Source organism: Hordeum vulgare, chromosome 7H, assembly GCF_904849725.1.
Source record: "Hordeum vulgare subsp. vulgare chromosome 7H, MorexV3_pseudomolecules_assembly, whole genome shotgun sequence".
In the NCBI taxonomy this organism is placed as follows: Eukaryota; Viridiplantae; Streptophyta; class Magnoliopsida; order Poales; family Poaceae; genus Hordeum; species Hordeum vulgare.
In genome coordinates this window covers 8,810,958-8,827,481 of record NC_058524.1, presented here as the reverse complement: position 1 = coordinate 8,827,481, position 16,524 = coordinate 8,810,958, and the positions used below count along the sequence as shown (strand labels likewise).

The following is a 16,524-nucleotide window of genomic DNA, read 5'->3' as shown; positions in this document are numbered from 1 at the left end:
CCCTTCCATTGGCGCTCCGTGGACCGCCTCAAACTCGGTGGCCATGCATGGGTGTCCGCCACAGGCCCATCGCCTCCACCGCCTCCGCCGTGGCGGCCATGGGTGTCCGTTATCGGACTATCCACTCCACCACCTGCGCGCTCCACCGACTCTGATGATGAAGAGAGGTCACGCTGATCCGAGAAGCGCGACGCGACTGCATGCCCCCTGCCCCCTCATTTCCCTGATCTTCTCCGGTCGAGCCACAAGACCCAGGGGAATCAGACGTCACCGTGCGCAGCAGACCACAACGCGCGTGCAGTTTCTGCAGCTGCTGGAGTAGAACGACTGTCGTTGCTGAAGCTTCCTGTCCGTGCATGCCTACTCTTTGATTTCTATGTGTGTGGATGTGGACAAAGTTGATGAATCCTGTGTGTATGGTACGGCCAAATTTGGTGATTCTTGTGCATATGTGTATGGACAAATTTGATGTTTCAGCATACAAACTTCACAATCAATGTGAATGTGCAATTTCAATGTTTGTCGTCCAAACATGATTTGGTATTGAAATCTCACTGAGATTTCATGATGCAATTCAGTGAACAACCAAACAAGTGAATTTGTATCCATGTCCATTTCAGTTTCCTTGTTGAAATGGTATTCCAACCAATTCATTAAAGAGCCCTTCAATACGGACATCCAAACGCAGCCGCATGTAAGCAGCCCCGCGTCCAGTAGTGTCCTCAGCTTGACACGTGTACTGTGAACCCACCTACCGCTTCATTTTTTTCCCTTATCCTTTCCTTTCATGTGCTTCTCCGAACATTCATTTTTTCTCAAATCGTGGCTTCACCCTGTCCTCTCCGGCTACTCCGACGGCTCCGCCGTGCTGCGAGCCGGTGCAGCGACCGTGCTGCGACGGCGTTGCCGTGCTGCGATGGCAATGTCGTGCTGCGAGCCGATGCTACGACGACGCCGTCGTGTTGCGAGGGCGCCGCCGTGCAGCGACCGTGCTGCGACGGCGTTGCCGTGCTGCGAGCCAGTGCTGCGATGGCAATGTCGTGCTGCGAGCCTATGCTACGACGACGCCGTCGTGTTGCGAGGGCGCCGCCGTGCAGCGACGGTGCCCCCGTGTTTCGAGACGATACTGCGATGGCGCCGCCGTGGTGCGAACCGGTGTTGCGTCGGCGCCACCGTGTTTCGAGGTGGTACTGCAACGACGTCGCCATGCTGCAAGCCGGTTCTGCGACGATGCCATCGTGCTTCGAGTAGGTGTTGGGACGGTGCAAACATGCTATGAGGCGGTGCTGCAACGGGGTCGCCGTGCTGCGAGCCAATGCTGCAACGACGCCGTCGTGCTACGAGTAGGTGTTGCGAGGGCGCCGCCTTGCTGCGACGGCGCCACCATGTTTCGAGACGGTGCTACGACGGCGCCACCGTGTTGCTAGCCGGTGCTGCGACGGCGTCATCGTGGTACAGGTTATATACATTGGAGATATCCACAACGCCCTACAAAATAGGCACGCAGGCCTGTGAAATCTAACAGCCGGTCGTTACAACATGAGTAATGTATAAGTTTTGCTAACACCCTCCTCGGCCGGAACTCCGTTGGCGGAGACATTGAAGCTGGACCAGAAGTCATAGAAAACCCGTGATGGCAAACCTTTGCTGCAACACAATTTTTGCTAACTCCATTGGATATATGTGTAGAAAAGGCACCGTTGGTGCAACACAACGGTTCTTGCAACTAGGTTTTGATGGGACCAAGTCTTTGTTTCTTTCCCTATGCCTCCTAATGGCACATATTTACTAATATTGTCTTCATGTTGTATCGGCCCTAAGCCCCCATGTTTGTGTGCACTAAACCCTAGCTATTATACGAAATGTTCAAGAGAGAGCAATGTGGACGTGTATAACACAAATGAATGTGAGACGAGATGACGGGCTTTCATGTGTGTGTACGCAAAGATATGGTCGAATATATAGGAGGGAAGGTACTTTTTAGACATGTGAAGGTAGGTGGGGAGCAATACCATACCCATACCTATATAGTTAATGGATACAACTTTCTACCCATACCCGATGATTATCCATAGCCATTGGGTATCCGGCGGGTAAAATGAATAGTATACAAGTTGTTCATAATTTTACACTCACTGATAGCACATTTAACGCAAAAAATAAATTATCTCAGCTCAATAACAGGTAGATGAGTACATGATCATTATCAAAATTTAAAAATCATAACATACTCATAAGTCAATAGGAGGAGACGAGTCACATGATAAATTAATGATGATAACTTAACAATAGTTCACAACTGGGTAGGGTATGGGTATATCCATGGATACAAAGCTATACACGTACCCTATCCGTGACTTAGCGTGTAGAATATGGCTACTACACATGGGTATAAAAGTGTATCCATACCCTGCCCATGTGGATACGATACCCGTACCCGTTGATAAAATTGCCATCTTTAGATCTTACCATTCTATTTCATATTTCACAAGGACTGAGTTATCATGTCTAGCATTGTGATCAAGAGGAAAATCTAAGAAAAATATTTCGGCAATCCTGATGTTTCGTTAGCAAGCTTAGCCCCCAATTTCCGCTAACAAAGGAAAAAAACAAATGGTTGCCGTTCGATTGATTTGTACGAATATTGCAGGAGTTGCCATCTGGGTCGAGAGCCACGTAAGCATCCAGCATCGTGTGGATGAACTAGTTCCTTAGCGCACGGTTGCTATTCCGTTCGCCACCTAGTTCTAGTCGACTCTGTGCCAACCTGTAACGCCCCGGACACACTAGCCGGCGATCGTTGCTCCTTGCGGGATCTAGACTGGCCCCACTATCAATACTAGTTTTTTCTGCGTACTTTATCCTCACTCATTCGCACCCTGGATCAACTTCCCGATCGGCCACCCATCCTAAACTACTCCAAGCCGAGCACGCTTAACCTAGTTCTGTTGGAATGGGCTCCCGAAAAAGAAGGAATTCCTTATTGATATGAGTAGTCCATCATCCCTAATGAGTCAGGCTATCACATACACCACCACTCAAAGGTACCGACGTCCTCATCGGCCACAGGAGTGTTCCCTCTTGACACAAGCGTCTATGCATCCAGCCCAGTACATGTGTCATGTTGTGTGCCATGACGGGTCACAAATGTCATGAATAACATGACCGCACACCTCTCCGCAAACATCTGTGTAACCGCGAGGGTTAGCCCTGATACCAACTTGTAATGCCTCGGACACATCCGCCGGCGGTTGTTAATCCTAGCGGGATCTAGACTGGCCCCACATATCAATACTAGTCTTTTCCGCGCACTTTGTCCTCACTCATGCGCATCCTGGATCAACTTACGGAAAAGATGGAATTCCTTATTGATATGAATAGTCTATCATCCCTAATAAGCCAGGCTATCACCCAACCCGCGAGCGATTCTATGACGACGCTAGGGTGATTCCACGGCAACACTCTGGCGAAATTACGGCAGAAGTCTCACGGAGACAGGTTGCAGTCGCCGGGAGGTCTGGCAGCTGCTCCATCGCCGGTGGATTTTGAAGTGCGCAAAGGTAATTCTCGCGAATCACCTACTATCGAATCCTCCACTGTGCATTCGCCTCTCCAAACCCCTTTGATTTTGGTGGCGACTCCATGTCGAATCCGTGGTGTATGTGCTAGGGGCCTCATTTCCATGTTGCCAGTGAGTCACCACCGTGTAGATGGTTCGGATAGGAGTTCACATTCCCCTAGCAGTGGAATGCCTCACCCACGCCTCACTCCTTGTGCTCACCTTGCTTGCATTTTCCAAGTCGTTCGATGTCTAATCCTACCCCGAACATATTAGTGTGACAGAGTGTGCACCATGTACACCATGAGATATCAATGTTTTTCAAGGAAAGCCTCGACAGACCAAAAGTCAACCCATGCTGAATACTTTTTGGTATAATTTTCGATGATTTTTAATACTTTAATCATGAACACAGCAAATGTCTGACGACCAGGGAATCCCTGACTGTGATTTTCACGGTGAACATCGAGGTGTGTGCGATGGGCCTCACCTATGAAACGACAGATTCTTCACCATCGAGCTTGACAATACCTTTGATGTTTTTATGGTGCACAACGATGACAAATATTTTTGCTTCTTTGTTGTGTGTTTCTTTGATTTATGTTTCTTTGCTTCAATCTGTAATTTTTGTTTTTTATAATTCGACTAGTGCATCCCATACCATGCAAGATGGTATGTCTGGGAGAAGTAGGATTTTCAAGAAATGGAGAATATGAAGATGAGGAGAGCTCACGTGAGGACTAAACATGGTTTCACTTTTCTCGTTAAACTATATAATGCAGTTAATCACTCGCATTTTGGTTGCTCAAATTGTAAAGATCTAGGCAAGGCATGTGGATTTTAGGAGGATATGGAAATAACCATCGATATTCGTCATGAAGATGATATTGAAGGTAACATCAATATTTGGCTGGATGTCGATATGTTTTCAATTTTACCTTTATGTGAGTTTGTCAACCGTATTTTGTAAGTAATTTGCATTGTTTATTTAGAAATAGTTGTTGTTCATCTCTACTTAATTTGTTTATTTTTAATTGAGAACTTATTTCTCTTCTTAACAAAAGAACTCTAAAGATAGTAGACATGACCTACTACAGTCCTGGCTCTGATCTAACTTGATTGAAAAAAATCATTTGATCTCATTTATTGATGATGTTGATGATTTTAAGATCAATTATGAAGATATTGGTGAAAGTTATTCTGAATACGTGTCATTAGTGCACGAGATGAACCCTAGTAACTTCCATTTAGATAGCATGGTAAGCTTAGTTTTTACTATTGTGTCATTAATTAGTTCATATTTTGCATACATATTTTTTTGAGAAAATCTAGATTTCTAACTATATTATTATTATGTTCTTCAACAGAAATTCTCGCGAGAGGTTGTGTCTGAACTGATGTTTATAGAAGGTTATTATTTGAATGTTATCAGCTTGGCCACGGTGACCTACATGTTTCCATAATGGGTACTCGCATTCTAGAAGAGATGGAAGCCTGAAACTCAAAAGATTTAGCAAAGTAAAGAAAGACCACACACAACCACTTGGCGGAGAGGCGAAGGATTTGCGCATGCCACATGTCGGAGGTTGGTGGATCCCTATTCTTCACAATGAAGAGAGATGAGCTTAACTGTTTTATGCTATTTTATCTAGTAGAGAATAGTAGGTTGCACCTCGGAGAAAATAATATGTGCCGGCTAAGAGAGAGGATCTTTTTTAGTTTATGACATTATGTAATAATAGTTAAGTTGTCATGAGTTATTAGATGATCAAGATGATGATAAGTAGTTAAATGATTAAGAGGATGATGAGTTGTTAGATAATTAAGAGGATGATGAGTTATATGACATTTATATGATTAAATTGGATGCATGCAAGTGACTAAGCCCTCTTCCAATGCATAAGTACTTAGATGAGGTGCTAAGCACATTAATTACTTTAGCAACTAAAGCCTTCAATGTATACACTACACTACAACACTCAAAGCAGCGTCAAACAATGCGTCGGTATATGTCACCTAAGGCGACACATTTAGTATCAGCAAAGATCTTTCCCCACAGAAAGGAGTTGTCGCCTATAGTCCTGCCGGGATAGGTCTTTCCCGACAGAAAAATCTATGCCGACAGAAAGTATGACCGTGTTGGTGAGATCTACGCCGACAAACATTTCTATACCGACAGACGTTTACATGCCGACAGATCGTCTGACAATGTGCAATGGCGACAGATAGTTCAACATCCATTGATATGTCGACAGTTCTTCTGACGATGTGCTACGCTGACACATGATGTGGCATCCAATACTTATACCAACAGACTTGTTGTCAGGACCCACATCTCAGCACAGTTGCAAATGTACCATATATTAACATGAAATTAAATTTATAATGTCCATTTCGTGTTCAGTATCCAATACATATACAAACAATTGCACTCTTCTATTCATCACATGATACCATGGATCAATCCTTTCATTCAACATATATACAAGATTCGTTAGTTTTGTTCGCTAAAGTTTACCTACAACCATTAAGCAAATACACAAGTCAACATCTGTAACATCCCAAATTTCCTAATTTGGAATGTTTTACAATTGTAGCTAAGCATCTATGCATATTGAATGAAATAAAGATTTGTATTTGAATTCTTTCAAACAAATTTCTTTTGTTGTTCTATTTTTTCTTCACACGAGAAATGCCGGGAAATAATTCTTGCAAGCAAGAAAGAGAGGAGGAATATGACCCTCCCAAAATCAGGGGCATTTTTGAAAATATTTGAGCCAAGAAAAACCAAAGTTTTATGGAGAAAATAATTGCAAAAAGAAAACAAAGCTTTTAGGGTTTTTCTGAAAAAAAATATTTTTTTAAAGTTTTTATTTTTGTCTTGGAAAAATGTTAAATGGATAGGGAATTTTTTTTCTGAAAATTTTGGTATATAATACCCCTATATCTAGATTTTATTTTATTTCCTTTTTGTATTTTTTACTTTCCGTTTTAAAAGAAAATAGAAAAAGGAAACTGTTTTTTTCTTAGGAATCGCCCAGCGCGAGATAGCCCTGTGGGCCGAATCCCCCTCCACCCAAATCCGATTGGATTCGGATCGGCCACCTCTCTCTTAACCTCGCCTCTCCCTCGCTGACCCGTGGGCCCCTCTGGCCGACCGATCACCTGCCCCGGTCGTCTCCCTCCCCTTACCCGACCCCTTTCCTAACCGGAGCCAGCCCCTTCCTTCCCAACGCCGGCAACCGATCCCCTCCCCGCTGCTCGCCGATCCCCTTCCCTCTGCGCCCCCCTCTCTCCCCTATATAATCCGCAGCCCCCCTCGACCCCTCCTCGCCACGCCGTTGCGCCGCCTCGCCCCTGCCTCTATTGCTCGCCGGAGCAACACCACAGGAGCTCCCTCGTCCACCGCGACCCATTTCCCCCTAGCCCGAGCTTTCGCCGCTCCTCGCCACTCCCCTCGCCTCGCCGGAGTTCGGCCGGACAGGAACTCCCCGGGCGCTTCCCCGACCGCCCCCAACTCCCCTTCGCTTCGTCGACGACGCCGTTCGATGGAGGAGACCCGCCGCCACCTCCCCAACACCTCGGACGACATCACCGACCACCGCAGCGACGCCGACGTCGAGCACCACTTCCTGCCTCGCCGGAGCCAAGCCCAATCCCCTGCAACTCACGGTGAGCCCCCCCCCCCCACCTCCTGTAGCCGTTAGATCAAAGACCAATGCCCGTGATTAGAAACTAGGATACCCCTTCGGTTTTTAGTTAAATACCGACTGGTTTTTCTTCCCCACTTAACACTAGCCAAAACGGTTTGTTTAGTTATCGTCCGTTTGTTAGTTAGCCCCGCAGCACACACCACCTGAGCCAATCAGGAGCTGCCACATAGCCCCTGCTCGTTAGATCCAATTTTTTTCTTTTTTCTGTTTTAGTTAGAAAACAGGGAGAGTTTAAATTTTGTTTTTCCTATAACTTTTGATCTAGAGGTCCAATGAGGTTGATTCTTTTTCCAGCAGATCACAATTTTTCTGTAGTTTTCAAAAACATATTATTTGCCTATGTCTGAAATTTCAAAATTTGAATTAGATCAGATTTAGTTAAAATCTTGTTTTGCTTATTCCAGGAGTTTAAAACTAGATTTTAATTTGATTCTTTTTGCTACTGCTTCCTAGTGATCATATCCTTCTGTAGTTTAAGTTTCATTTTTTTAAATATTTTTAGTTGGGGTTTTATCAAAAACAGATTCTGTTTTGCTTATGTTAAGTGATTTTTCTTCACTTTATGCATTAGTAGTTGTATGCTAGTTATGTTATTTTTCTTGTTAATGATTGTAGTGCTTATGGTGTGTATTGTTTGTATCGATAGATCACCCGGAGTGCGAAGCGTGCTACTTAGAAGCGCTCGATAACGATAACTATCAGCAAGGCAAGTCATTTGATCATGTATTACCTATGTTTTATGCATTGTAGTTCTATCCTTCAAACACCCTATTGCATGCTGAGTAGGTACTTGGCAATATTGGTTCTTGTTGTAGTATCATGTGGTAGGCACCCAACAACCCCGTTACTTGGCCCGGGACGACATATTCTGTATTGCTATGCTTGTGTAGACGGGGTTTTGGTTGAGAGTTTATCACGAATGATGCGAGAATAATTTAATAACCAAGACCGGTTAAGACAAGACTTTTCAAGACCTCGTGATCCAATGCAACTCTGGGTGAAGGACGGTTTAGATGGGCTCCCCGGAGAAACCAGTGGACGACCCGTGATGACATCTTGCGGAAAGCTTCACCCAGGCTCGAAGGGATGGACGGAGGCTTCAAGACCCAAGGCTTACCTGCACAGCCACATGTTGGGGAACGTCGCATGGGAAACAAAAATTTTCCTACGCGCACGAAGACCTATCATGGTGATGTCCATCTACGAGAGGGCATGAGTGATCTACGTACCCTTGTAGATCGTACAGCAGAAGCGTTAGTGAACGCGGTTGATGTAGTGGAACGTCCTCACGTCCCTCGATCCGCCCCGCGAACAATCCCGCGATCAGTCCCACGATCTAGTACCGAACGGACGGCACCTCCGCGTTCAGCACACGTACACCTCGACGATGATCTCGGCCTTCTTGATCCAGCAAGAGAGACGGGGAGGTAGAAGAGTTCTCCGGCAGCGTGACGGCGCTCCGGAGGTTGGTGATGACCTTGTCTCAGCAGGGCTCCGCCCGAGCTCCGCAGAAACGCGATCTAGAGGAAAAACCGTGGAGGTATGTGGTCGGGCTGCCGTGGAAAAGTCGTCTCAAATCAGCCCTAAAACCTCCGTATATATAGGTGGGAGGGAGGGGGCATTGCCTTGGAGCTCAAGGAGCCCCAAGGGGGTCGGCCGAGCCAAAGGGGGGAAGGACTCCCCCCCAAACCGAGTCCAACTTGGTTTGGTGGGAGGAGTCCTTCTCTCCCTTCCCACCTCCTCTTTTTTTTTCTCCTTGATTTTTTCTTCCTAGGCGCATAGGGTCCTTTTGGGCTGCCCCACCAGCCCACTAAGGGCTGGTGCGCCACCCTCAAGGCCTATGGGCTTCCCCGGGGTGGGTTGCCCCCCCGGTGAACTCACGGAACCCATTCGTCATTCCCGGTACATTCCCGGTAACTCCGAAAACCTTCCGGTAATCAAATGAGGTCATCCTATATATCAATCTTCGTTTCCGTACCATTCCGGAAACCCTCGTGACGTCCGTGATCTCATCCGGGACTCCGAACAACATTCGGTAACCAACCATATAACTCAAATACGCATAAAACAACGCCGAACCTTAAGTGTGCAGACCCTGCGGGTTCGAGAACTATGTAGACATGACCCGAGAGACTCCTCGGTCAATATCCAATAGCGGTTCCTGGATGCCCATATTGGATCCTACATATTCTACGAAGATCTTATCGTTTGAACCTCAGTGCCAAGGATTCATATAATCCCGTATGTCATTGCCTTTGTCCTTCGGTATGTTACTTGCCCGAGATTCGATCGTCGGTATCCGCATACCTATTTCAATCTCGTTTACCGGCAAGTCTCTTTACTCGTTCCGTAACACAAGATCCCGCAACTTACACTAAGTCACTTTGCTTGCAAGGCTTGTGTGTGATGTTGTATTACCGAGTGGGCCCCGAGATACCTCTCCGTCATACGGAGTGACAAATCCCAGTCTTGATCCATACTAACTCAACTAACACCTTCGGAGATACCTGTAGAGCATCTTTATAGTCACCCAGTTACGTTGCGACGTTTGATACACACAAAGTATTCCTCCGGTGTCAGTGAGTTATATGATCTCATGGTCATAGGAATAAATACTTGACACGCAGAAAACAGTAGCAACAAAATGACACGATCAACATGCTACGTCTATTAGTTTGGGTCTAGTCCATCACGTGATTCTCCTAATGACGTGATCCAGTTATCAAGCAACAACACCTTGTTTATAATCAAAAGACACTGACTATCTTTGATCAACTGGCTAGCCAACTAGAGGCTTGCTAGGGACGGTGTTTTGTCTATGTATCCACACATGTAAATTAGTCTTCATTCAATACAATTATAGCATGGATAATAAACGATTATCTTGATACAGGAATTATAATAATAACTATATTTATCATTGCCTCTAGGGCATAATTCCAACACCACAAGTCATTATGGGCTCTGGCTTGGTTGGACAACAAGGCGACTCCGGACAGGCGGTGCTAGCAGATGTAGAAGGACGGTAGGATTGGATGGGCACCGATAGGGGATCAGAGGGACCGGTTAAAAGACCATGTTTTGATCATCCGGTCTTCAAACACCCTGAAGTGCGAGGACAAACTCGGAGGCGATCAAATCTTGTGGAGAACGTGTGCAAAACTCTGCAGAGTGCCCAAACTAATCGATTAGCCGTGTCCACGGTCATGGACAACTTGAGCCGAAGGCATTGAAATTTTCCTGAACTCTCAACACTATTAAAAATGATATGGGTATTACTAACAACTCGGGTACAAGAATTGGTTGGCGGAACCATCTCGTTAACAACAAACAATGTAGTAATAATTTTGCTTTTAGCCCTCTCTTGATGTAGGAGAAAACTTGCTTTTCGCTAAAGCTTATAGCCCCACCTGCCATATATGCATGTAGAATAGATGATTATTATTTCACCCCCCCCCCTTGATGACTTGCCGGCATTCCATATGCTGACCTACACGGCTGCAACGTATCATGTTGCAGAGTACTTTTCCGACCAGGAGTGAGGCTACGATCTACGCTCGGTGATATGCCCTGGAGTCGGATGGACTCGTCTACCTTTGAAGCTTCCGCTAGTCTTCGTTAGTTATCTCATGAGATGGCCTTCAGCCACTTTATTCTAATTCATTATTGTAATAAAGTACTCGGTATGAGATTTCGGTTAATAAAGCTGTGTGATTAAACTCTCGATATATACATTGATGTACTGTGTGTGTACCAGCATGATCTTGGGATGGTACGGAAACACCAGAGACTTGGCCGTTTCAGGTCTGGTCGCTACAACATCTAGGCCACGACCTATACAAAATATTATGGCCAAATTCCTAAGTGACCAAATGTTTGATCACTTGACTAGTACAAAATATTATGAAAAGACCAAGTCTCAGATCCCTATGTTCCCGTCCAGATTAGGCACGAGTTTCTATGAGATTGGTGCTATGTGACTTGTAATAGTAGCCTCCCTAAGTGGGGGCAACAGTAAAGGAGGACTTATTTGTTGGTGGTGGTCCTTTGAGTACCGGGTCATGATTTTCAGGATGAAAACCCAAGGTCCGGCCTTCATTGTTGTGCCTGGCAGTGATCCTGTTGAAGGCATTGTTTTTGGTAACACGGTCTTTCTCCAAGGTGAAATCCTACGATCTTCGATCGGACAACGACAACGCTCACTCATTGTTTCCTTCCTGGAGGTGCTGCTTTTGGAGAACCTTCTTTGTAGTATGGATCATGTCTTCGTGGTGGTTACAATGTTACTACTGCGGGTCATTGATCACCATGGCATGGTCTTTTTTTCTCTTTTTTTTATTCTTGGGTGTGTGCATCCTGGATGTTTTTAAACATCTTGTTGATGTAGAGGATGGGTGTAATTGGTATCTACTTCATATTAATATATTGCCTTTTTTTTAAAAAAATCCCAATAACAAACTATTGCCATCTAGTTGAGTGATCAGGGCCAGCAGTTGCCATTTGATCTGATCAGGGACCATATCTTCAGAGACCACCAGTAGCTACCACACACTTGAATAGCATCCTTGTGATAAGCCCATTGGATCTTCCACTTCTCCCCGCAGCTGAATTTATGTGTTCACAAGCTCACAACACCATCTATCACAAATTGCAAGTATATTACTATATGAACAACTTGCAAGGAGAAAGCTAGAAAAATGAGTTTGTTTCTGAACTGACCAGTTATGAGTATGGTCTCAGCCAACCAGATGCCCAGAGATATCGAGGCACCGCGAAATTCAGGCTAGCTTGGAAAGGATCGATCATGTAGCTTCCAACTTCATACGTCAGAAGATTTATTGCCCTTGCTCCTTGGCAACTACCGGATGGTCCGGAATTCGGGGGTACCCGGAATTCGGAATATTTATTCACTTGAGCTGCAGAAGCATCAGGAGTTACCTTCTTCCGATTGTCTCCTTGCTAGCTAGCAACCTTCATAGTTTTTTCAGCAATCAGACAGTGCACCATATATAAGTCATGCTGCATCATGAGCTGCTCCAGCTTGTCCAATGTCGAGAATGTCCTGCGAAGTTTGGTAACAGAGGCCTTGAAATTCAATATATAAAATATGAGGGTTCTTACGGAGCCCAGTTTCCTAATGGAAAGAGTGTAAATGGCATTGATTTGTTTTTGTATATAACAGAAAACATATATGTTAGTACGTATAGCAGGGTTTCTTTCAGACAACTGATATGAAAATAACAGAATGAAACACAGAGAGAAGAAACAATATATGCTGGACTCTCTCTTTGACAAGCTACCAAATACACGTACATGCATTGCTACAACCAGGTGGTGTGCAAAAATAAAACTGACAAGCAGACACTATGAGAAGTCAGATGTAAAGAAGCGAATAGAGGGAGATCTGAGCACCGTACCCATGAAGGTGGCGATCTATCAGGAAGACGCCGAGATCAGAGAGCCAGAAACTAGCAGCGTCGATCAGCTAAACTACCAGCATTGATCAGCTAGTATCTTTTTCATCGGAAATACAAGAGAGGAAATCGTCGTCTCCTATGTCATGGTCTTGGCTGTTAGAGACAAAAACGAGAGATGAAATGTGATGGGTGTATGCCGAACATCCCAGTTGATAACTGATGCTACTTGGAAAAAGAGAAAACAAGAAAATTGTTACCTGAGGTTCGTCGCCTGCGATGAGCACTCCTCTGTTTCTACAACATCGAATCCTTGGAAGACGTCCCCCAAGTCATGCTGGCTGCAGTCTTGTTTGAGTTGCAGCATGGGATTGTTGGGGTGCGCGTCCACTTCAGCTTGCAGCATACCAAGGTTAGCCACCCTGCCTTTTTTACCAAGTGAAACTTGCTTGAGCATTGGAAGGTGATTTATACCAATAATCCCTGATTCCAAATCGCCATAACTGAGTTCTAGCATTTCCATACGGGGCGAGGCGCCCTTTTTGAATCTCACCTCCATCAGTTCACCAGGATAAGCAATGCAAAGTTTCCTGAGATTTTGAAATGATTCTTCTCTGAACAGTAACTTCTCCCCAGCATGAGCTTCCGACTCCAGACTGAGCAGCATGAGCTTGGGCAGCTCACCTAGCATTTCCGTGATTTTATCTTCCTTTAGGCAGCTCCCATCTAAGTAAATCTTCACCAAATGATTCAAACTTCCAAACCATTCTGACATGTTTTCTCCAAGACATCCACACAACATCAAGTTCTTTAGCAGGGGAGGAGGGGAAGAAACATTATGCAACCACTCCAGTGTTCCACCGTAGCGAGCTTCCACACTAAGAGAGTGCAGGGAAGGGAGCTTCTCTATGGCGGAACAGAGATGTAGCATCTTCTGTTTCTGCTTGGCAAACCTTCCTGTTACCACGCTCAGTTTCCTTAGCTGAGTAAGCTTCCCTAACTCTTTAACTGCTTTATTGTCAGTTTGTTTGATGTCCACCACCTCTAGTATCTGTAGCTCCTTTAAGTTGCCGATGCCTGCTGGAACCCTCACACCATTTGTCCGGGAAAAACAGCCAGCGCATGCCATATGTAGCTCAGCAGTTACATCAGCACGACCATCAACATTTACTAAAGGTGTGCATAGCATGGGCAGGCGTAATGTGTGCATCAAACATTTCATGGGGTAATCTTTATTCAAGCGGGGGAAGTAATCTCTTCTGCTACAACGAAGGCTACGGAGACCATGTAGTTCACCGATCTCAGTTGGTAGTGATGTAATATAGCTTTTTCTAATATCCAAGTTCTGCAATCCTCGCAATTTCCGTACACACTTCGGAACTGCATATATACGTGAATATTTTTGAAAACTCACATATTTCAAATGGCACAAAAGCCCAATGTTGTTGATATCTTTTTGTGATATTCTAAACTGTATATTCTTTAGATCCAAGACTCTAAGCATCCTCATGTTGGTTGAACAAACTGAAGGTGAGGGCTCCATGGGTCTCTCACCAAACATTGTTAATGACCGAGCATGGGTCCAACCCATGCCAATATTTTGACACTTGCTACCATGGTATGCTACATGACGGTAGTTCCCCTCTACTACACCGGATTCAGTATCTTCCACCAAGTGAACAAAGTTTTCATCTCTAGATATCGAGACCATGACATCACGCATGATATCATGGACCCGACAACTCTTAATAATTCCTTCTAAATTCACCCTTGATGGTTGAATCATACTTCGGTTTACTAGCTCATTAAAATAACTCGCTCCAACAGCTTCAATGGTTGTCCCAACCCTGGCTCTCACAAAACCCTCCGCTACCCATCTATCAACCAAATGTCTTCTCTTGATGACAAAATCCTCAGGAAAGATGCTTAAGTAAAGAAAGCATGATTTCAGATGCGATGGTAAGTGATTGTAACTCAAAGTAACCATCATCCTCATTGCTTCAAGGGTTGGGTTAGTCTCAAGTTCTGAGGGGATCTGCTCATAAATACTTTCCCACATTTCTACTCCTTTGGGGGCAAGCATGCCTCCTATGGTGAGTATAGCTAGCGGTAAACAACCACACTTATTTACTATCTTGTTAACCATGATCCTCATCTCATCATTTTGTATGTCTTTGTATATTTTTCCAGTCTTTCGGAGTAGCAGTTTTGTGGCATCATCTATTTGTAGGGGCATAAGGTGGTAAACAAGCGATTGAGAAGTACACCCTTGATGTAGGCCAATATTTCGTGTTGTTATCATTATCCGACTGCCTTTGATGTTACTAATAGGAAAAGCAATACCTTTAATCCACCTCCATGCATCTATCGACCATACATCATCAAGAACAATAAAATACCTCTTATCCTCTAGCTTTTTTCTGAGGTAGGTGGCGAGATCATCTACTTGCACCGTCTTTCCCTCAAGTTGCTTCAAACGCTTCTTCAGTTCTTCATTTCCGAAAAGTTGCATGATCATATCCTTGAGCATCTCTATCTTGGAAAATGTCTGCGAAACTGTGATCCAAGCACGATAAGAAAAATTATTCACAATATCTTCCTTACTTTCAAATATCTTCCTTGCAAGAGTAGTCTTTCCTAAGCCACCCATGCCAACAACAAATGCCACCTTGGCAAAACCATCTTTAGTATTGACATCCATCAACTCAATCAACTCCCCCTTAGGCTTGGAAAACCCAACAAGATCTGCTTCATCGATATTGCTAGCTGAGAGATTGCGAATATCCTCCGTGTAAGAATCCGCCGAATCAATGGTGTTGGAGGCCTCCGTCTTGATCAAGTTGTAGCGTGTGTTTCTGATGCTTACTTCTTCAACTCTTGTTTTGAGATCCCGGATCCGCATGGCGATCCGGTGTCGATCTTTAAGCTTCATGAGCCGGCGCAAGAAAAATTGGCTCTCCACATGAACCATGAACTCGCTGAGGCAATCTTCAATGTTGTAGGAAAGATCCCTTACTTGTTTTGCCCACACCTTCAGAAGCACATCTTTCTTCTTTATTGTTTCAGCAATCTCCAGGAATGCTTGGATCGTCTCGAGCTCATCTTTAATGAACCTACCAAATAAGTGTTCAAAAGAAAATTAGAGCAACTCTAACTGGTGCCATTCAACAGCTAATCAGAATGTAGAAGTGCATCTTCGAGTTAACAAATGTCCAGGAAGGAAACGTGGGAGTTTGATCAATAATTTTGATCAAAGATACTGGCTAGCTAGGACTATTTTTGAGATCGAGATATGGACCAAGTAAAGCAAAATTTTGAGGATATTGATGGTGGATTGACCTGAACAAAATTAAGAAGCAGCTAACGATGATGTGAGCTATCATATATGTACCAGATATCCTTTTGAACGCCGACGAGGAGGCCCACCTCGGCGGCAGCAGCAGAGGCGGCCACGCTGATGGCGCCCCTCACCATGGACCTGGCCATGCTCACCACCGTCTCCACCATCTCGGGCAGCCCGCATGTGCGTCTCACACAACAGAGTTGAGAGCTCACAGTCAAAGGAAATCAGGCTACTCAAATTATTGTAGGTTGCAGGGCTGCACTACTCTTTCTCTTATAGGGAGCGTACTACCTGCCTCCGGTTAACATAAAGCTAGTATTTAAGTGCAAGTTTGATGAAGTACAGGATTCGGGTTCCAGTTTACATTTTTATATTGTCTTGTGGACATTTTCATTTATTTTGAACTGGTCAGCTGGTTGCTGTTGAGCTTAGGAATAGCCGCCGATTGCTGGTTCCACTCTCTTGTCGCACAAACTAACTTAAATATGTGGTTTT

General features: G+C 44.7%; 1 protein-coding gene across 1 annotated transcript; it reads right to left on the bottom strand.

Moving 5' to 3' along the window:
• Positions 1-11,026: 11,026 nt before the first annotated feature.
• LOC123411360 (disease resistance protein RPM1-like) lies at positions 11,027-16,252 on the bottom strand. Its single transcript, XM_045104290.1, has 5 exons — positions 16,078-16,252; positions 12,947-15,799; positions 12,690-12,842; positions 11,992-12,334; positions 11,027-11,910 (listed from the first exon to the last, which is right to left on the bottom strand). Exons 1-3 carry the CDS (start codon positions 16,191-16,193, stop codon positions 12,776-12,778), a joined length of 3,036 nt encoding a protein of 1,011 aa, XP_044960225.1. The 5' UTR covers positions 16,194-16,252; the 3' UTR covers positions 11,027-11,910; positions 11,992-12,334; positions 12,690-12,775.
• Positions 16,253-16,524: the final 272 nt, after the last annotated feature.